Source organism: Thermobia domestica, chromosome 7, assembly GCF_964235325.1.
Source record: "Thermobia domestica chromosome 7, izTheDome1.hap1.1, whole genome shotgun sequence".
NCBI lineage: Eukaryota > Metazoa > Arthropoda > Insecta > Zygentoma > Lepismatidae > Thermobia > Thermobia domestica.
Genome location: NC_137460.1, coordinates 182,138,138 through 182,159,904, shown reverse-complemented (window position 1 = coordinate 182,159,904; position 21,767 = coordinate 182,138,138). Strand labels below are relative to the sequence as shown.

General features: G+C 37.3%; 3 protein-coding genes across 9 annotated transcripts in view; 1 reads left to right on the top strand and 2 right to left on the bottom strand.

The window, feature by feature from the left end:
• Nucleotides 1-21,767, top strand: part of LOC145690600 (uncharacterized) — a 158,808-nt gene that overhangs the window by 102,843 nt on the left and 34,198 nt on the right. The window contains exon 5 of one of the 7 annotated variants that reach the window (XR_014132249.1): nucleotides 10,625-10,716. The exons of 4 other annotated variants lie outside the window; for them this stretch is intronic. The gene's annotated coding sequence lies outside the window, so the exon portion shown is untranslated. Of the gene's footprint in view, nucleotides 1-7,719; nucleotides 7,851-10,624; nucleotides 10,717-10,780; nucleotides 11,736-21,767 lie in introns of those variants that run through there. 2 more of the 7 variants (XM_081765656.1, XM_081765655.1) reach the window with 2 other exon arrangements.
• Nucleotides 18,701-19,135, bottom strand: LOC145689436 (general transcription factor II-I repeat domain-containing protein 2-like). The gene has a single exon (XM_081763592.1). It carries the CDS (start codon nucleotides 19,133-19,135, stop codon nucleotides 18,701-18,703), a length of 435 nt encoding a protein of 144 aa, XP_081619718.1.
• LOC145689435 (general transcription factor II-I repeat domain-containing protein 2A-like) lies at nucleotides 19,289-20,212 on the bottom strand. Its single transcript, XM_081763591.1, has one exon. It carries the CDS (start codon nucleotides 20,210-20,212, stop codon nucleotides 19,289-19,291), a length of 924 nt encoding a protein of 307 aa, XP_081619717.1.

The following is a 21,767-nucleotide window of genomic DNA, read 5'->3' as shown; positions in this document are numbered from 1 at the left end:
AAAGACCGCCCCCCTAACCGTCGTAAAACCGTCACTGCAGGTAATTAGTAATAATAACGATTTAAAAACAATAAGAAAGGAAGTCGGCCAACTCACAGTACACGCACTATTTCTACATTCACAGATGGAATGAAGAAAAGCTTTGTCAAAATGGTCGAATGCTGGGTTGAATCCCGGACTTCCTGATAGAAGTGCAAAAGCTAACCACTCAGTCAGGTTTGTTGTGCAGTAGTATTTAGCTTAAATATATTCCGTAGTATTTTGTAGGGGTGGAGAGTTCCGTAATAATGCGTTGAATCTCTCTTGTTAAAAATTCAGAAAACTTGAGGATTGGGTAAACCGTGATGGTGGTTATATAAAACTTAACTAGAATTTCAAGAATATACAGAACCAAAAGCTCTAGATGCGCAGCCTTTAAGTGTATCATATAAATCTAAGTATTTCTCTTATGTTTTAATTTTATTTTGGTTCAAAAGAGGGTATGGATTATTTTGAAGTAAAAAATACAACATACAATTTTGCTAGTTATTTGTGTATTTTTTTAAAAGAAGTGTTTACTTTTAGGGTTGGCTGGTTTACACCAGTTTTTATTGGTTTAAACCAAAAAATTAAAAAGAACGAAAAATGCGAATCATGTGAACTTCATGGTGACGTTTCCACATATCAAACCATCTGCATTAGTTTTTTTTTTTTTTTTTTCCTTTTTACCTTTTAATCAAGGTGTCCCATGTTCAATTCTCGGTCCAACCACAACCGTTCTTTCATGCGTAAGCCAAGTAGCTGTCCTTATGTCACTTTAAGCGAAAGTATTCTCCTTGATAACCTCGGTATTACGTAAGGATGTTAAGCCTAAACATACGAAGCGAAACCAAATTGCATATTTCTGCATGCCTGAATGCCTGCTGTTTTATAAAGAAGCCAAGGTTGCTTAAATATATTGATAGAAATGGGCAAAATTTATCGATTGCCTACGTAGCTTCCAACATTAGCTTGGATTGGACTTTCAATGATATCTACATGCTAAATTTGTAATTTAATACCTCAGTTTTAGCGTATTGATTATGATACGTTGACCTTTAAATTTTACATGCAGAGCAATAACAGGATTTTCCCGTTATTGTTTTACATTTAAAGTAATAATGAGATTTTCCCGATAGGTAGGGCGGGAGTTTCTCAATTTAAGAAATTTACTGACCGGACTTCTTTAAGCTTATGGGACCTCTTCCAGCATAACCCCGTTGTTGCATAATAACACCAAGGCGAAACAAACTTATTTCTGTGAATATGTAATATAAATACATAAAGCAAAATATCTAAATCAAAAAAACCTGGTTTAAACCAAAAAAAAAAAAAAAACTGGTTTAAACTTCACCCCAAAAACGGGTTTTTGACATTTTCAAAAACAACCATGATTCTTGCCAACCCTGCTTACTTTTGTATATAGGAGGTTAAAAAATTCTTATTATGTACATTGGTTAATCCTTTGAAATTCATAACGTAAATATGTTGAAGAAAAAACTGTTTGAAATATCTTTTCGAAATTCATGGTTTATTTTCGAGGTTTTATATTATTATCGGCATCAACCACTAATTAAATGACTTTTTGTGTTATAGAAAAGCGAAACAAAGTCTGCTTTATCAATTTAAAGCAGAATTTTGAAAAAAGCCCAAAATTTCCCAAGCAAAAAAGCGAAGCAGAAAAAACCGAGTTTTTTTTTTCAAAAAAGCCGGTTTTTTTTTCGAGCTCCTGCATCTCTAGTCACGACACCTTCACAAAAGGCCTGGTTATCTTCTGCCCCGCTGCAGCGGCGCTTGAACTCAGTTTGAACTCGTACAGCATACACGTCCTTATGACCCTCTGTGGAGGTCCCGTGGTCACTAGGGTGGAGCGAAAAAATCAAATTTTCGAGTATCGAATTCTAATAAGACTCAAAAGTTGCGTATTCGCATGCCAATCAATGGGAAAATAACGGAAAAATTCACACTTTGGATCTTCAGTTCGCGCAAACGGCTTAAAGTTTGAAAAAAAAAAAAAACTAAAATTTACCCTTACGCAAGAAATGTACAGATTCTTTTTTTTTTTTTTTTCATTTCTATAGCATCTAAGTACTTTATTTTCGTTGCGTGAGGTCATGTTTGTTAATAATTCATTATGTGAGTGATTTTATACATTTTATTTTTATAGTGATTTTGCAGCACTTCGTCCATTTCTCAACTTTTTTCTCTCTCTTGAAATGGCCCAGAACTCACCACGAGGACGTGGCTGAAACTTGAGTTCCACCCACACCTTATCAACTAGGATGTGCTAAATTATGTTGATTTAGTCAAGGACGTTGTCTTAAATTCAGATTTTTTTTAAAATCAAATTTTGGCATTATGAATCTTGAGAGCAAAGTTGCTCTAATGTAACCATTTCTGTTTTCTTGTCGGTTGGATAGGGTGTGGGTGGCACTGGAATTGCAGCCACCTCCTCGTGGTGAGTTCTAAACCATTTCATTAAAATAATAATAATCTAATATAAATAAAACAAAGAGTTTGTGTGTTTGTTTGTCTGTCTGCGGCCTGGGGACCAGACGAGTGGACCGAGTTACCAAATTTTGGTCAGGGGTACCTTGGCCCATGCCCCAGATCAAGACTAAGCTCTTTTTTCAAATTTCGAACCAGGGGGAGTTTACCGGAACCGGCTTGGGAACCAGACGAATTGACTGAGAGTTACCAAATTTTAGTCACGAATACCTTGGTCCAGGCTCCAGACCAAACGTTTTTGTCAAAATTCGAACCAGGGGGGCGTTTACCGGGACATGTAAAAGTAGTAGAAAATTACCGATATTAGTGTCGAATTCATTGTTTTCGCGGTCGCTGAAATCAATGGTGAAACTCCGATCGCATTAACTTCCAAATTCACGCTATTCAGTTCCGGGTCGGGTCACCGGGGGGAGGGAGGGAGTTACCGAGACACACAAAAGTAATCCAAAATGACCGATATTTGTGTCAAATCCATAGTTTTCGCGGTCGCTGCTGAGATCAATGGTGACACTTCCATTAGCGATGACTTGCAAATTTAGTTACAATTGAATGCGGGCTGGGAGTCAGCGAGGGGGGGGGATACCAAGACATGTAAAAAAAATAGCCCAAAATGACCGATATTAGTATCAAATCCATAGTTTTCGCGGTCGCTGAGATCAATAGTGATAGTCCCACAGGCGTTAACTTCCAAATACAGCCCCCGTGCGAAGCATGGGTATATTCAACTAGTAATAATAATAAGCATGATCTCTAACAACTAAAATAAAGTACTTAACCGCCTTAGAAATGAGAAAAAAAACTAATCTGTATATTTCTTGTGTAAAGTTATTTTTATTTTTTTTTCCCTCAAACAGGCCATTTGTGCGAACTGAAGATCCAAAGGGTGAATATTTTTGTTATTTTCTCATTGATTAGCATGCAAATACGCAACTTTCGAGCTCTTTCAGAATTTGATACTCGAAAATTTGATTTTTTCGCTCCATCCTAATTGAACATTAGGCAAGTTCACGGTGTAACTGAACTGCCTTATGCAAATTCACGGTGTAACTGAACTGCCTTATGCAAATTCACGGTGTAACTGAACTGCCACAACCAGGTAGTATGTTGGATATACCCACACCAACAAGTGACCTTCTCATCTTCATTCGAACAATGGAGCACAGACCTCCAAACAAAACAACAGAACTTTTTTGGTTACCTTTATAATAAGGAAACAGTCCGTTAGTCATTAGCATTGTGGTTCTGTTGTCAAGTATTTGATTTACAAACGGACTTCGAGTTCTTCCTTATTTTTTATTCAGGATTTGAGATAAGGAATTTAGGATCGGCGTAACCAAAATCGAAAAATATACAGGGTGATGAGGCCATAAGTCTGGACCGGGTCATTTAATCGGAATACTGCAAGCGCTAGTGATCTTTGTATGGTAGCATCAATCTACATGTTTGCGAAAAGTATTATAGGTACGCACTCAGCACTGTCCACCAGTTTTATATCACTTAGAATACGTATATTTGTCTGTGATACATGTTCTAGAACTAGGATCAAGGTAACAGAGCAACATAATGAAGGAAACTATAGAACCACCTATGTTAAGTTCTATGTCAGGGTTTCATTGCTTAATTTCGCTTTTTTTTTCTGTCATCTTGATGGGAGCAATGAGAAAGCTGTATTATAGTCGTCTTCACCTCCCTGTTTTAATTTCTATAACATCTCTTGTCATTTCCTTAGTAAAACAGTTCTCTTTTATATTCTTCCATTATTGTATTTGTTTCTCCTCAGTTTTTGTTAACAGATCTTCATTTTTTGTTCAAACCAACTCATTTTTTATATTCTTCTCCATACCTTCATTTTGAACGTTTCCCGTTGTACTATTGAGGTTTTGTAATGGCCACTTTGGCTGAAGATCCAATGTACGTTTCTCTTATTCCTGCCTTCTTTTTTGTTGATATTTTCGTAAGTTCCTAAGCCTAGATAACTGTTCTACATCCGTATCTGGAGCTTTTATATTTAACGCAGTTTTCCTTAGTTTCAGTAACCATTCCGTTTGTCACAACATGTACTTTCATTCCATATTCCTCAAATTATGTAACTCTCTTCTCTTCATTCTAGATATGGCTTGTAAAGTCACAGCATCGGCAAAGCAATTACAAGTAACTCATTTCCTATCAAAATAGTCATTACTGTGTAGAACTCTGTATTGTTTCTTCAAATGACTATAGAATAATGTTGCTAAATAGCAACACCTCTTTCATCTTTGCTTTCAATATCATTTCCTTTCGTTACTTCTTTTCCTGTTTTAACTCACAAAGTTGGTATATGTAAGTTTGTTATATTTGAGTTTCCGAATCTTTCCTTTCAGTTTAATCTTCTTTAGCATCCTTGTCGCGGTCAAAAGTTTTCTGTGTTAACATATCTATATATATAAAAGAGAACGCACAAAATCCTTTGTCCGCTCATCACGCTAATACGGCTGAACCGATTTCTTTCATTTTTGGGGGGTTGTTAGGATTTGGACCCTAGATGGTTTTTATCATATCACTTTAATTTTCAATTACCAGTGTCTTGAGATAATTGACCAATCAGGTGTCAATACGTAAAAAAAATCCTTTGTCCGCTCATCACGCTAATACGGCTGAACCGATTTCTTTCATTTTTGGGGGGTTGTTAGGATGTGGACCCTAGATGGTTTTTATCATATCACTTTAATTTTCAATTACCAGTGTCTTGAGATAATTGACCATTCAGGTGTCCATACGTACAAATCCTTTGTTATTAGTTCATCATAGGTATAAAAATAAACGTATTTATATGCAACCCGCATGACCCTGTGACTCGGCGGGTTAACATAACTGACAGGCGCTATAAATCACTTGAAAGCGAAAAAGTAAAAATTATCTAAGTAACAAAGTTTATTGCGTTCGGGGGTGACCGCAGCGAAGCGGGGCGGGTTAACATAAATGACAGGCGATATAATGTTAACATTTACTGCAATCTTCTATGGTTTTTATCATATCACTTGAAAGCGAAAAAGTAAAAATTATCTAAGTAACAAAGTTTATTGCGTTCCGGGGTGACCGCAGCGAAGCGGGGTGAACGCTGCTAGTACTATATAAATATATAATATTTCTCGATAAACCTTCCAATTTATTGTAAGAAAATCAATGTTATATCTTATACCCATTTCGCTGTCGAAACCTAAAGTATTCCTTCAGCTCTGCTTTTATTTATTTATTTATTTTGTCTATTATATTATGTAATCTTGGCTTATTCGTAGCATAATTTTCTCCGCAAATGAAATTTTAAAGTTCTTGATTCACATTCTTGGTAGAATCATCATGATTTGATTAACATATGGAAAGTGGCGAAATAAATAACGAATATGGATTGTTAATTTGAAAATGTCTTACAATACTTATGTACAGGGAGTCCATAAAGTCTTGCAGGAAAGTAAAACTCTGTAACTTGGAAACCGTTACGTTTAAGTGTATAAATTTTTGGGGTTGGAAGAAGGGAAGTTTAAAGTTTTGTTCTGGCCACAATGCTCGATGACGTTTGCGCTGGTAATCACGTAACTTAAGATGGCGTCTATTAAAGAAAAGGCACAAAGTGTTTTGTGGTTTGCGAAATTAAAAAATCTTGCGTTTCAGTGCGGAGAAAGTTCCAAACAACATATGGGAAAACACCTCCAGCAGAAACAAGTATCAAGAGGTGGTACGAGAAGTTCAAAGAAACGGGAAGTGTGTCAGATTTACCACGCAGTGGAAGGCCAGGAACGAGTAACGATGTGATTCATACATTGCAGGACAGCGTAGCCAGGAGTCCAATGAAGTCGCTTAAACGTAGGTCATTGGAACTGGGAATACCGAAGTCAACGTTACACAAGATCGTACGCAAAAATTTGAAGGTCCGCTCCTATAAGTTAAAATTTGTGCACGAGCTGATAGATGAAGACTGTGACATGAGAATGGAATTCTGTGAGTCAATGCTTACCCGCTTACAAGAAGATGGTGACCTTCTGTCTCGATTTCTGTTTTCAGATGAAGCCACATTCCCTGTCGGGAAAAGTGAACAGACACAACTGCCGAATTTGGGGGGTGGAAAATCCACGTGAATTCGTGGAGCACAAGCGGGGTAGTCCCAAAGTCAATGTGTGGTGTGCTGTTTCAATGGACTACATTATCAGCCCTTTTTTCTTCGAGGAAGAGACAGTAAATGGTAACAATTATCTGAACATGCTACAGACATTCCTTTTGCCAGAACTTACTAGGTTAGGCATCCTTAATGAGGTCCACATGCAACAGGATGGGGCACCACCGCACTATGCCCTTCAAGTTCGACAGTTTTCTTAACGAAGAATTTAAGGAGAGATGGATTGGCCGAAGACGACCCACACCTTGGCCTGTAAGATCACCAGATTTGTCGCCTTATGATTACTGGCTGTAGGGATACGTGAAGGCCAAGGTGTATTCGCAGAAGCCAACTAATCTGCATGATCTCAAGAACAAAATAACTGATGTGATTTTGAACATTCCAGACTAGCACCGCCAACACGCAATTCTTGGTTTTCCAAAAAGACTGCATGAGTGTTTGGACGTGAATGGTGCACAATTGGAGGTTTAGCAATGAACCTTAACTAGCTGAAACAAAACTTTGAAACTTTCTGTAACAGGGTTGCCAGACCTGGAAAGCCAGGGAAAGTCATGGAATTTGAAAGTGGTCAGGGAAAGTCATGGAAACAAGGTCAAAAGAAATGAAAGTTATGGAAAGTTGTATGAAGATGTGTGTTTTAATACTTTTTCACAGACTAAGTGGGTATCTTAGTAATGGTAATAGTACATAGTTTTTGTTTGTGTGACAATAATAATAATAATAAGTCTTCTTGAAATTACAACATATGAACAACCCAGTGATGACAGAAGAAGTAATATGACTTACTGCTTTGCTAAAGGTTAATGTTGTAATGCATATAAAGGTTAGGGGGTGTTCACGACGAAGAGATAAAACTCTGACAAAGAGATGGGTATGATATGAAACGTTATTGCTATAATAAATATTTATTATTTAATTTTAGCTTTGACAGTTAAATACATACATATATATATATATATATTAATTATTTTGCTATTTTTTACAGAATATCTTTTTTTTTTTCAGAATGATTTACGTAATGTTTTATTCGTTGTATTTTTCAGTAACATCACAATGGGACAAAAAAAAAAAAAAAATACATTCAGCAACCAGTGGCTGGAACCGTCATCTGCATTTGTTGGATGACTGAAGAAATCAGAGGACATATATCATGCCTATTGCAGCCTGTGCAAAAAGGACGTGTTCTTATCTAACATGGGAATAGCAGTAACCACATCCCATGCAAAAGGATCGGGTCACCAAAAGATGCTTCTTCTCAAGTCATCACAGCTGACCATAGGAACTTTTTTCAAATCCAGGACTGACTGCAACAGTGGTGAAATCAGTGCTGAACAAAGTGCAGTTCAGGATCCTTCGACATCTACCAGTGACACAAACTCGCACAACGTTCTATCAAGTGTTGCGCGTGCTGATATAACTTCTGCGGAAACCCGATGGGTTTTGAAAGCAGTGGAAGATAAATTGTCTCGACACTCCTGTGAAAAGATTAGTGAGATTTCAGGTCCATGTTTCATGATAATGCAATTACCAGCAAATTTCCGCTGGGTAGAACAAAGTGTTCATATGTTATAAATCATGGCCTAGCTCCATACTTTGATACTGAACTGAAAGACAGATTGAGGTGCTGTGAGGACTTCGTGATTTGTTTTGATGAAGCCTTGAATAATGTTTCCAAAAGACTCAGTTTAGACGTGTGTATTAGGTATTTCGACACTAACAGGAACCTTGTGTATTCACAGTACTTGGAACAGCATATTTTTGAATAGAACCCCAGCAGGTGATATTCTGGGAGCCTATACCCGTGGCATAGCAGATCTACCAAGAAGAAGCTGTTGCAAGTATCCATGGACGGACCTAATGTGAACTTGAGTTTCTTGAAGAAACTGAAAGAGGACATGTTTATAGAAGATCCACATGGAAAGGAACTATTTGATATTGGCGTTTGTGGGTTACATGTCGTTCATGGGTGTATTGGTACTGGAATGCAAGGAGTTGGTTGGGAGATGAACTTATTTCTGAAAGATTTGTACTATATTTTTAGTAACCCACCAGCAAGACGTGGGGAATATACAGCAGTTACAGGTAGTTCAATGTTCCCTATGAAGTATTGCGCAACAAGATGGCTGGAAAATGAAAAATGCCCTGAAAGGGCATTGCAAATAGTTGAGGATGTAAAAATGTACATTCATGAAACAAAACTATTAAATTCTGAGCCATGCAAAAGGGTTTACTCAGCACATGCCGGACCTCTTTCTGAAATGTAAATTGAGTTTTCTTTAAGACCACCTCATGTGATTGACAAGGCTTTTTGAGAAGATTCCAGACTTCGGATCCACTGTCTCCATATTTGTATGGAGAGCTTTAGCATCTGTTAAGGGTCCTCATGGCTCGAATTGTCACACGAAGAGTAATGGAAGAAGCTACTACTGTCAAGCAGCTGTATGCTGTACACATGGATAAAGAGTCAGATGCCTTGCTTCTTGCCTCCAAAGTAGACATTGGATTCGAGTGTGAAAAGTTTTTAAAAGAAGTCAAAGGGGAAAAAGATGTCAGTGTTTTACAGTTTCGGAATGAGTGTAGGACATTTCTCATAAAAATGGTGGACAAGTTGAAAGAGAGATGCCTCCTTCAGTATCCTGAAGCGAGAGGAATGTCTTATTTTGATCCAGCAATGATAATGAACGAACCTGATGTAGGAAATCTAGAGCAAATGTTCTTCTTAAACTCTTCAGTTTAAATGGAATAAGTGGAAGTGTTGCAGAGAAGGCAAAGCATCAATATTTTCAACTGTTTTGAGCAAACGGTTCCTTGAAAAACATATTCGAAGAACATGCTAATAAAACACAGCGATTAGGTGATTTCTATGTACGTATTCTTCAGGATAAAAAGTGTGCTGAACTGTGGCAAGTTGTAAAGCTAGTGTTGATTGTTTCGCATTGTAATGCATCTGTGGAGTGTGGTTTTCGATCAACAAAGACTTCATGGTTGAGAATCAGAGTGACTTTAGTATCATAGCACAGAGAAATGTTTATGAGGCCATCCAGTTTCACGGTGGCAGAGAACATGTAACCATTACAAATAAAATATTGGGATCTGTTCGAGCAGCAAGACAGAAGTATGAAAGTTTTTTGGAAGAGGCACGAAAGCAGAAGACAGAGGAGAAGAAAGAGAAAAATTACAAACTTAGGATTGCAAAGGAACTACAGAAACTGCAAGAAGAGAGAAAGGTCATTAGGTTGAAAGCCCAGATAGAAGAGGAAGCAGTTGCAGAGAAAATCCGACGGTTGGAGAACGAAGGAAAAAAGTGAACCGTCGGTATTCATAACAAATCACTTGTTAATACATAACAAATCATTGAGACTTCATAGTGAGCATTCAAGACAAGAATTTTTCTTTCTCTCACACAAAACTTATTGTATCCGGAAAAATGAATCATTGTTATTCTTAAAACGCATGTTAAAACACATACTTAACGAATCATTTAGACTGCATAGTGATCGTTTTCTTTCTTTCACACAAAATGTATTATATTCAAATGTTATATGCATGTAAATATATTTTGTAAAGTGTACAAAAGAAAGAAAGTAAATAAGGTGTGCGTTGGGCGGCTATGGGATGGTAGAGGCCGTAAAAAAAAATGTATTATTTTAATTTTTCGTCTAGCGGTCATGGAAAATAAGTACAAAACAGCTGGAAAGTCATGGAAAATGATTAAAAATTTTGTGGTAACCCTGTGTAAGTACACCAAAAAGTATTTGTTAATACATTACTTAATACATTACGTAGTTTCCAAGTTATAGAGTTCCTGCAGGACTTATGGACTCCCTGTAGATTGCTTGTTTAAAGAACACTTGGCACAACATGCAAAATAATTACTTCCAACAGTATGTGAAAACGTATTTATAGAAGATAGAGTTTAAAATAATAAATTATGCTCCTTTGCCATAGGTGTGACGTAAGTCAAATAGAGCACACAAAAATATGATAATTAATACATAGATAGTTACGTCTTCCTGGGAAGTTTCGTTCCTCTACTGCCTGTAAGTATTAGAGATACAATTATAACATTAAATAAAAATAATTTTAATTTACTATATCTTTCAGAGTTAAAGGGATTTAAAGGAGGAAGATCAAGGCCGAGAAACATGGAGGAAACATTTCCAGACCCTTACCTAAGTTCGGGGAGGGGGGATCTCCTATTACAGGGTGTCTACTGATACTGGAAATACTGGAATTTAATTTTGATACTGGAAATATACTGGAATTATGATCCACATACTGGAAAAATCATGAAACTGGTAATTTGTGAACAATACTTTTTTGTAATTGTTTTAATAGTCTTGTATCCATTGAGATTGTAAATTTTTACAAAGCAAAAGTTGAATAAATTTTGTAATTAGACATTTAAAGCAATGGGTAGAGTGGAAGGCTGTGAGTTGAATTGGGAGGGCATTTAAAAATGGTAAAAAATTATTGTATTTCAAAAAATCAAGTCTATCTAAATTTATTAAAAATAATATACTCTTTTGATGGTAAAACAATCACAAAACAGAAATCAAGAGTGTGACTATTCCTAAAGAACTTTAAAAAAAAAATCATTATAGTAGGTGCAGGAATTTTGCTGATAGTTATACTGAATATACTGGGATTTTGAGAATGAAATTCAGTAGACACCATGTATTAGTCTCGGGACTTGCCAATAGGCAAAAAAACATAATATCTTCAAGGTAAATAATGAAACAAATTAAGCATACATCTTACGTTACTGTGAAGGACACACACAAATGTCTCACAATAGAAACATACCCGATTTTTCTAACTACATGGAAGTCAGTAGAGTTCTCAAAATGTTGACCGTATCAATATATGATCTTTACGTAATATCGTTGTGAGAAGGTACGCTTGTTTATGAATACGCAAAATTAAGTTGATTGCGACGGTACGATTTGACGAGAAAGGATTCTTTTTAATTTTTGTATCGTACACAAAAATTTGCTCATCAGTAAAATTCAACGAATTCGTATACATGTGTTACAAAACATTTGTTACAAGTAGTTCAGTTACTTAAAAAAAAAAAAAAAGAGGGGGGGGGGAGAGGAGGAAAAGAATTGGGTCTGAACCATAGATATAATTAATCGTGCTTTACAAGCGTATTGACAAATTGTTTACAGCATATAAATATACGAAATACGAGAGTCGCTCAATAAGATTATGCCCTTATTATGTTGCCGAAGAGTGGAATTCACGCTCTTTCACGTAGTCACCATGCAGTAGTGTTGTAAAAAAAAAAAAACGTTTTTTTTTCTGTGAATTTTTTCAATAAAAAACCGTTCTTTTTCATGTTTTTTTTTAAAATGTCTATTTTTTTCTGGCAACTATTATTTATTGATTTATGTTGCAGATTATTGAAATAATCAACAGAACTTGAGTCGAAGCCCTCGTAACCTACAAATCGTTTGTTTCTTTGTACCTATACGAGGAAAATTGTGTGATTATTTCTTTCGGACCCAGGTCATTTTTGGCGTTTTCCTACATTTTCAGTTTGTGACTTATTGCTCAAAAACCATTCATTCGATTGATATGGTTAAGGCCTTGTTTTTTAGAAAATGGATGTGACTATATTTTGGTGTAAGTTGCATTGCAGTGTTCCCAACGGGTGGGAAATTATTGAGGTAAATGTAGGAGTGAAAATTTACAAAAATTCCCTAACCGAATTTTTTGGTATCTAGCACCATTGCTGTTATATGAGTTCAAGTCACCTAAACAAATTCTTTGCTGTGTTGACAAGGTACAGTGAAATTCTGAAGTTGCTGGCTTCCATTCAAAGAGGGAAAGAAAAAATTCTCTGTCATCATACACATGAAATTTTGACACTTTTTACGCCTCAGAAACAAAAATCAACAAATTTGCCGGGGCTACAGCTTCTCGAATTATCCTATTGAAACTTTTTATGGTGCGTTCTGTAGGGCAAAGAGAAAGCTTTCAGGTAGTGGTACGTTTGTTTCAATGTAGCCAGCAAGAGGGCAATAATAGAGGGGAAAAGGGAGATTTTCCGAATTTCTCACCTAAAATCGGGAATTAATTGTTGTGGCTGGAAACACTGCCATCAGACAGACGAAAATGATCTAAAAATAAACCTTAGTACTCCAAGAATATATCCTACAAGTATCATGGCGATATCTAACAAAGTAAGCATGAAATTAAAACAAAAAAAAAAATATATCATTCTACCTCAGAAATTCACCATTGTCTTACCATTTCCAGAACGTGGTTTATTATAAATCTCAACTGTACTTCTTCTAATTATTCTAGTGAAACTTTTTATGGTGCGCTGTGTAGACTAAGGACGATGCTCTTAGACACTGGTATGTTTGTTCAAGTGTAGCTAACAAGAGGGAAATAATAGAAACAAAAAGGATTTTTTCCAAAATTTGCCCCTAAAATCTGGAATTAAAATTTTCTGTAGCTTGCAACACTGCTATCAGACACACACAAACTATCTTAAAATAAGCTTTGGTATCCCCTAATATATCCAGCAAGTATTGTGACGATATCTAATAAAGTAAGCATGTCAATAAAAAATACCTCATTCTACCTTAAAAGAATCAGTTATCTTTCCAATTAGAGAATAAGGTCTACTGTAAACCTCAACTGTACTTCCCCTAATTATCCTATTGAAACTTTCTATAGTGCGTTGTGTAGGAAAAAGACGAGACTTCCAGATACTGGTACGTTTGTCCGATGTAGCTAACAAAAGGGAAATAATAGAGACAAAACAGATAATTTTCCCCTAAAATCTGGAATTAAAATTTTCTGTAGCTGGCAACAATGCTACCAGACAGACACAAACTATCTTAAATTAAACATTGGTACACCACTAATATATGGCGATATTTAAAGGAGCAGTTCGACTTAGAAATGCATTTTTTACAATTCATTTCCATTTGTAGAGTTGAAAATTCTAAAAGGAATGGTGTTTGTTTGATCGCGATACGTTCAGTCGTTAGCGAGTAACAGAGGAAGAAAGATTTTGTGATGACGTCATAGGTGGGCAAAGAGCGAGAGCAGGCTTACATACTACACAATGCCAAGCATTTCGTTTGTGAGAGGTGCGGTGGCACGTTCTAAGTGCGGTTTCCTTTTCCAAAACTGATTGCAAAGACTTACAAATATCATCTGCATGTAGAAAATGATATCTGATGGCGGGCTGTACAAACGTTTTTATATTATAAAACGTATCCTATAAAGCATGAGTTCAGCGTTAAAAAAAAATCGAAACCAATATGTAAATAGATGGCGGACGAGATTGCTGCAACACCTAAGTACCTTTTCTTTAATCATTCTTCCGATTCCCAAACATAAGTATGTTCATTTTCACGTTTTGTTGCAATTTTTAACGCTGACCTTATAATTTTGTGCTTCAAGGTATGTACAGGCGCGTAACATATGAGGCAAAAATGAAATAACATCTGTAAAGTTTGCCAGAATACGAAAAATACTTCACCGGTTAAATTCCTTTTATTCCCATAGCTGTCCGCGGAACAACTCTCATCACCCGTTTCATCATCATTGTCACATGATACAGAGAAATTAAACGATGGATCAATGTCTTGAGGAACAGTCATCGTCACTGATTCCTTCTACAAGCCGGTATATTTCACTCCCTAATTCATATTGTATAGCTTATTTCTAAAGCAATATCTTCAGAATCATGAGTGACATCGTCTCTATTACCCTCTAATGCTTCGTCTTGACTACAACCATCAATTGCGCCTTGTACGATATTTGGATGTTGGTAACTGGACATAGATCGGTGCTTGTTCAATGACTCGGATTTTAAACCTTTCAATAATATACTTGGAACAGCATTCTTTCTCAGTTTGCGTGTAAATAATTATCTTGGCATTAGCCAGAAGTGGATGTAGACGCTAAAAACTCAGGGGGGGTCAGAACTCAGACTATGATATGTACATCACGTTTACTAAAAACTTTCAAAAATATCTAAATAATAGCTTAAATCAATTTTGTCACTCAAAAACTGGGGGGCCTAGGCCCCCGGCCCCAGCCTAGATCTGCCACTGGCATTAACTTTTCTTTCAGTAAACTTGACTTCTCGAAGACAAGCTCTTCAAGATGTTTGAAACACGAGTGATTTTATTTGGTTTCTTTCTTTTTTTTTTCATTGATTTTCTTGGGCCATAATTTATATTGATCTGGTGATTTCTCACAACTTAGAAACGTAAGAAAAGATACTTTACGTCCTCAGCTTTAATTGCACAAGAATTACAACCGAAAACAGCAGGTGTTAGGCATTTCTACTTCACTTCACAGATACAGCACGCGCTGTACTAACATGTGTTTTCTACTTCACACTAGTGTTTCTTTCAGGAAAAAAAAATTCCGGGGGGGGGGGGCACTTAGTATTCGGAGAGGCACATTATTTTTACACAGTACTATTATATTTGTTACATTATAGACGTATTATTTTGGTCTCCTCCGGGGGAATCTCTCAGAGCTCCGGGAGACAGTGCCACCCAAAAACATGTCTGGAAGAAACACTGTTTCGCACAACAAACGTAATTACTGCTCTCTCTCTACTCTTTTTTACACTAATGCTATAGGAAAAACAACTAACAAAAATTCCCTCAAGAAATCAACACAGAGCAAAACTGCTAACAAATCCAAAACACAATCTATTAAATCCAATGCACTATTATCAGCTGCGTACAAGGGAGTGGTTGCTGACTCACATTGAGTTTCTCGCGTCCCACCAATGACGTCACCATTTACGATTCATCAAAAACAAATGCCTGTAGAAGCTGAACGAGACGGCCTATCAAGATATTAAAAAATACGGGTCTCTTATTTTTTGTTTCTCTTTCTATTGCACCAAACTTGTTTTTAACTCGAACTGCTCCTTTAAGGAACAAAGCTTCTAATTACCAAAAATATATTACGGTAAACATAAGAGGTAAAAACTAGAAAAATCAAGGTTTAGAACCTAAATACGAATTTTTCGTGCGCCCCCTAATTACCCCATTGTAACGATCTGTACTTGCGTTTGTTAAGAAAGGACAAATGTTCGATTGGCGTAAGTTTACTTGCACTCGGACGTATAGGTACAGATTTATAAACAAAAATCTCGAATTTTTTGCCCAAATTTAGGGAAGTTTTAATTTCCCTAATTGACAACACTACGCGCAGGCCCGTCCAATTCATGTCAACAGTTATAACTCGACAAGTTTCAAACCAAGATGCGCAGATCGCTGCGGAGCACTTCGTATTCCGCCATCCTCCCCACTACTCTTCCATCCACTTGTCTGGCTTTGAAAGTTCCAGTGATACTAACTCAACAAACTTATGTTACAACAAATATCACCTGCTAAAATGTTTAAAGTCCGAATCTTACTTTTTTTAGTAGGTAAGCAACCTCATGGTAGAGGTCTGCACGAGCTCGGGCCTAGGGCCGGGTCCGGGCCGTAAATTTTTAAATAAACAATCATATTTCTCGGGACCTTTTCGGGCATAATACAACGGTATTTTCTGGAGAACTTTTAACGCACACCTAAATTTGTAACTTAAGACGCCCACACTTAAAATCACTGCAATTGAGAGAAAAGCTGTGTAATAGAGAAAAAAACTGAAAGTAACAGAAATAAATATGCTTAGCTTGTCTGAGTGAAAATACTGCTTCTTACACTGAATTAAAGGAACAAGAGCATTGGGAACAACGTGTCTTGTTTTTTTCTTCAAAACAATGTCAGTTTATATTAAATGAGAATTTATATAATGACTTTTTTTATATATAGAGAGAGAATTCATAGTTAACTAAATGTAAAGGATAACCTTTATTTCCTTGTTGTCTCTGAATCATGAAAGCTTTTAAACTGCAAAATTAAACATCTAATTGTTGCAAATAAAAAATACAATTTTGCCTTAATTGTTAAGTTTTTGTAATTCGGGCTCATTTGATTAACACATAGGGTCGGGCCTAAATGCTAAAACATATTTCTTACTTGGGTCGGGCCTCATATTATTAATTCACGGGCCGGGCCCGTGCAGACTATCTCATGGATACACCGTAAGCAGTGACGCTTTCCGACGGGGCGATCCCTTCACGCCTTCTGAAAGGAAAATTTCTCTTTTTGTTATTATTTTTTCATTGGTACGAACTGGCACAGTCAATATACAGCATTTACACTCAAATGTCGTAGAGGGGGCCGCGGTGGCTCAGTGGTAGAGCGTTCACCTCTGGTGCTTAGGATCCCGGGTTCGATCCCAGCCCCCGCCAAGTGAACTTTGTGGTGGACAAACACCGTGTGCGTGGGTTTTCTTGGGGTTCTCCCGTTTCCTCCTACTTTCTTCATTCCACCATTTCATTCATTATTCATAATCACCGTCTCCTTTAGCCTTACCGGCATAACCGTAAGACGTAAAACTCAAAGATTTCATTTTTTCAAATGTAGAAAATCCTCAGACCATTCCTCTCCTTGCAGATTGCAACACTGCAAAACATCATCGTCGCGGAGAAGGGAGTGGGGAAATGTAGGATTAGGTGCGCAACAGCTAGGCTGCAGCGTTCTGTTTACACTTATAGGTATCCATCCGAGGTATCTATCTGATAAATCTTAAGGAGGTCTTTCTACAACCAAGGAAGCTTCCTGTAAAAAAGAAGTAAAGCAGGCCTGTCCATGAATTGGCTCCCGGAGCCGAAACGTGAGCGAGCACGAGCGGAGATAAGAACAGGTGAGCACAGGTGGCTGGTAGCTTCGCCCCTTCCACTGCATCCGATAAGTGTTGCCAACCACATATGATGGCAAAAAACCTACGGCCAAGCCTGGTCAGAAATTCGCACGATGTTGAAGCATTCAGCAGACGCAAGCGTGAAATGTGCAGGTGTGCTCTCCCCCTCCCCATTTCGAAAGCAGTGACGCGAAAACACTGCAGGAAATAAAATTGGTACGTTTTTTGATCGAGGAGGACGCATGATAGAAGTTACAGTTAGCGTTGAAGTAACTAACAAATGAACAAGAAAGAAAGAGAAACTAATATTAAACATGTCAGCTTACAGACGTAAAAACGACTGCAAAAATCGAAAACGAATTGTTTCAGGCCTTTTTAGCTTGCTTACACAATTCGTGACGTTGTATTACATTAGCACTCGGTCTGTAACTTGTCACTCGCTTCACGTTTGCTAAGTTTTAAACGCCTTTCGTTGCTAGATTGATAGCAGAACGACGGGAGATTGAAAATAATAATAATAATAAGATCGTGTTCGAAATATGCATAATACCTGCTTGAGTTCTGCCGTAAATTGCCACTGGATGCTAATGTAGGCAAAGAAACAGAGATGAGGAATCAGATTATTTGAGTAGATTTTATTCGAAAATATATTATTCAATTAGAAATCATTCAAATAACCTATACTTATTAGATTTCCGTAGCTAGAAAATATAAACATTGTAATAGCTTTTATAACTTACCACAGAAATCCGAGATCGTAGACAAAGATCCCAAAAGAAAAACACTTGTTGCACATTCCCAAAGGTTCGAAAAATGCAATCACATTTGCCGAAGCGTACTCAACACCACAAGAGACAAATGTCTGACAGCAGCAAATCAAAATTCAAACCAACAGAACACGAAAACGCACAAAGAGGCCGAATGTGTATAAAGTTAGAAACAGAAAAAAAATACACTATAAACACTAGTAACTGATAAGTGTTTTACTTCAAGCCTTGTTCTCTGAGGCAGATGTACCGCACAATTCTTCGTAAGTGTCTCTATACGAGGTGATATTGTTTGCACACAGTTTAGACGTAACAAACCTTCCAAGTGATGGTTGGACAACAACTTCTCTGGTTTGATTTCGTCAGTCGCATTTTTGAAAATAATTGCTCACACACATACGTCGAACCAAACATTGACATAATATTGGCAGCATTTCTATGCAGTCGCGGAAATCGACATCGAGGGAAATTCCTATAGAACTCTTGTAAATTGCTTTTCTGATGGAATTTCTCTTTAAATTCCCTGTCGCACACTGTCTATAAGTTCCAACTGAACATCAAAAGGAGCGTCTGCAATGTTTCTAGAGAATGGGGTGGCAAATACCCTGAAGCTCATCTCCAAACATTTTGTGTCCTGAAATCTGGTTTCAAACTCGTCCTTAAGGCTAAGCAGCAAATTGCGGTAATGAGTCAAGTCAAGTAGTTTACCGGATTCTTGTAAGGTGCCTAAGCTGGGAAAGTGAACCAAAATAATCTTTTCAAATTGCTGCGCCCAAAAGGATAGCTTCATTTTGAACGCTTCGACGCGATCGCACATATTTGTAATTAGCAGATGTTGACCCTGCAATGAGAGGTTAAGAGCATTAAGATGAGTAGTTATGTCTGCCAAAAACGCAAGGTTGCATCTCCATTGGTCGTCTTTCAGTTCTGGCACGGAATGATCGTTCATATCGAGAAACATATCAATGTCGTTTAGTAACTGAAAGAACTGGTTTAACAAGTTCCCACGGCTCAGCCAGCGCACCTCAGTATAATAAGGTATGTCTCCGTATGCACTGTTTAGGTCTTCGAGGAAGGATTTAAATTGGCGATGTCTCAGTCCCTATTTTCTGAGGTAGCTGGTGGTACGAACTACAACGTCCATGACATCGTTCATCGTTACACTCTTTGCACACAACTGTTCCTGATGCAACATACAATGAATTCCTCTGATATCATGCGACACCCCAAGCTCTTGCAGTTTTTGTTCTAGTTGCGCCACGAACCCTGCTTCCTTCCCAACCATAGAAGGTGCCCCATCGGTCGCTACAGAAACCAGTGCATTCCACGCAAGGCCTGTATTTTCGACACTTTCTTCAACGCACGCAAGAATGTCAGCGCCCGTTGTGGTGCCCTTCATAGGTACTATGTGCAACAGTTCCTCTCGAATCTCCAGATCACTATGTACACCACGAATAAAGATAGCAAGCTGCGCAGTATCAGTAACATCCGTACTTTCGTCGAGCGCCAGGGAAAATGCAATAAACTTTTTCGAAAGTTCCGATAGCTGGCTCAAAACATCATCTGCAAGATGTTCTATGCGTCGCGTAATAGTCTGTCGGGAAAGTGGAACCGATTCGAACTGCTGTATTCGAGATGGACAAAAGTCTTCTGCTGATATTACTATACATTCCTTTATTAGGTCTCCGTCTGTGAAAGGGCGCAACAATCTCGCAATATACAACGCAATTTTGTAACTCACCCGCACAGAGGCTTCACGCGTTCTCTCCCCGTCTTCCTTTTCCGATGCGGCCTTATTCTCTATCAATTTCTTCAATTCTTCTTTGCGAAAATGTCCTTCAAGTTCCCCGTATTGCTCCACGTGATAAGTATTGTAGTGACGTTGAAGGTTGAACTTTTTAAATCCGTGTAATGTTTTAAAGCACACTAAACATTTGGCTACACCGTCATCTTCGACAAAGAGATAATCCTCCTCCCACTGCGTGTTGAACTTAAGTGTAGGTGTAGGGCAGCGTTGTTTCGCCATCTTACCGCTTTCAACTCTTTACAACGACTGTGCTCGATACTGGTCTCTATAAGCAGATGTACACAGGGGGAGTTAGTGGCTAGATAACTACCGTATTATGTATGCAGGTGCCAAAACTGGAAGCACGGATGATAGTAGGCTGAGCATAAGTGGCACTAGTCGCTGTCTGCTATACACTAGTAAAGCTGTTTCGTCATGTACTTAATCTTTACTTTTGTTACTACTACTTCTAATAATAATAATAATAATGCGTATTTTTTTATTATTATTATTATTAGTAGTAGTAGTAGTAGTATTCGGACCAAAGAGGGATGAAAATGGGGATTGGAGGAAATTCATAACGAGGAATCGCATAGTTTATACCGCTCACCTATCATTGTTAGGGTCATTAAATGTAGAAGGTTCAGGAGGGCAGGCCATGTAGCCAGAATGGAAGAAATTAGAAACGCTTTCATAATTTTAACTGAAAACCCAATTGGAAGAAGACCACTAGGAAGACCTAGGCGTAGATGGGAAGGCAATATTAAGATGGATCTTGCAGAAATAAGAGTACAGAGTAGAAACTGGATCCAGTTGGCTAAGGACAGAAGTTAGTGGAAATATTTTGTAAACGCGGCATTGAACCTTCGGGTTCCATAGGCCATAGAGTTAGTTATTATTATCTAAAAGAAATGTTCAAATGTTGTTAAGAGACAATTACACAGAAGAACTGAGTTAAGACCAAACACTAATTTGGCGGAAGGAAATTCCAGTGCAGTCCAGCCCAGTTTAAGCGTTATCCGTGCAACCCACGTTTCATGTTCAAGACATTGGGAATAATTGTTCGTATCATTCAGTTGGAATGTTTCCTTCCGAGTTTACGCTGTTACAGTAGGCCTACAACATTGTGACTTTCAAAATCAGTCAGCAACTATCGAAGAAAGACAAGCGTGTAGCTTCAGTCGTTGATATGATTTAACATTCTTTTTCACTTTTAACAAGCCACCGGCAAGCAACCAGCCAGGGACAATATATTTTTCCTTATTAAAAAGACACTCCTTGTTAAAAAAAAAAAAAAAAAAAAAAAAAACTAATGGAAGTCACTAATAGTTACTCTTAAAAATGGAAAATCTCTTTGGCTCTCTTAATATTTTGTTTGATTCTTTGCGATCAAAGTAACTTTAAAAGTGGAGTAAGAAATACTATTCTTCCTATTGATAGTGTAATAGTGGCTTCTAATTTCCACAACCAACCCCTTGCTAAGCCTATTCGTACACACATACATGCATAAGCTAATTTTCTGGAGATAATACGTAGATAATTACAAACAAGTGCTACAGTATTTTTTTTCGTATCAACAGATTATCTCTTTTCCTAAAAAGCGAAACAACATAATATAACAAACCCACACTCGGATTAAGAACTTGATAATATATATATATATATATATATATATATATAATATATGTTACCGTCGGAACCCGAAATTAGGTAAAACTAGAATTTCCTAGTTAAAACTAGTTTTCTCAAAGCCGCTTCGAAAGAACTAGTATTAACTAGTCAATACTAGAATTTA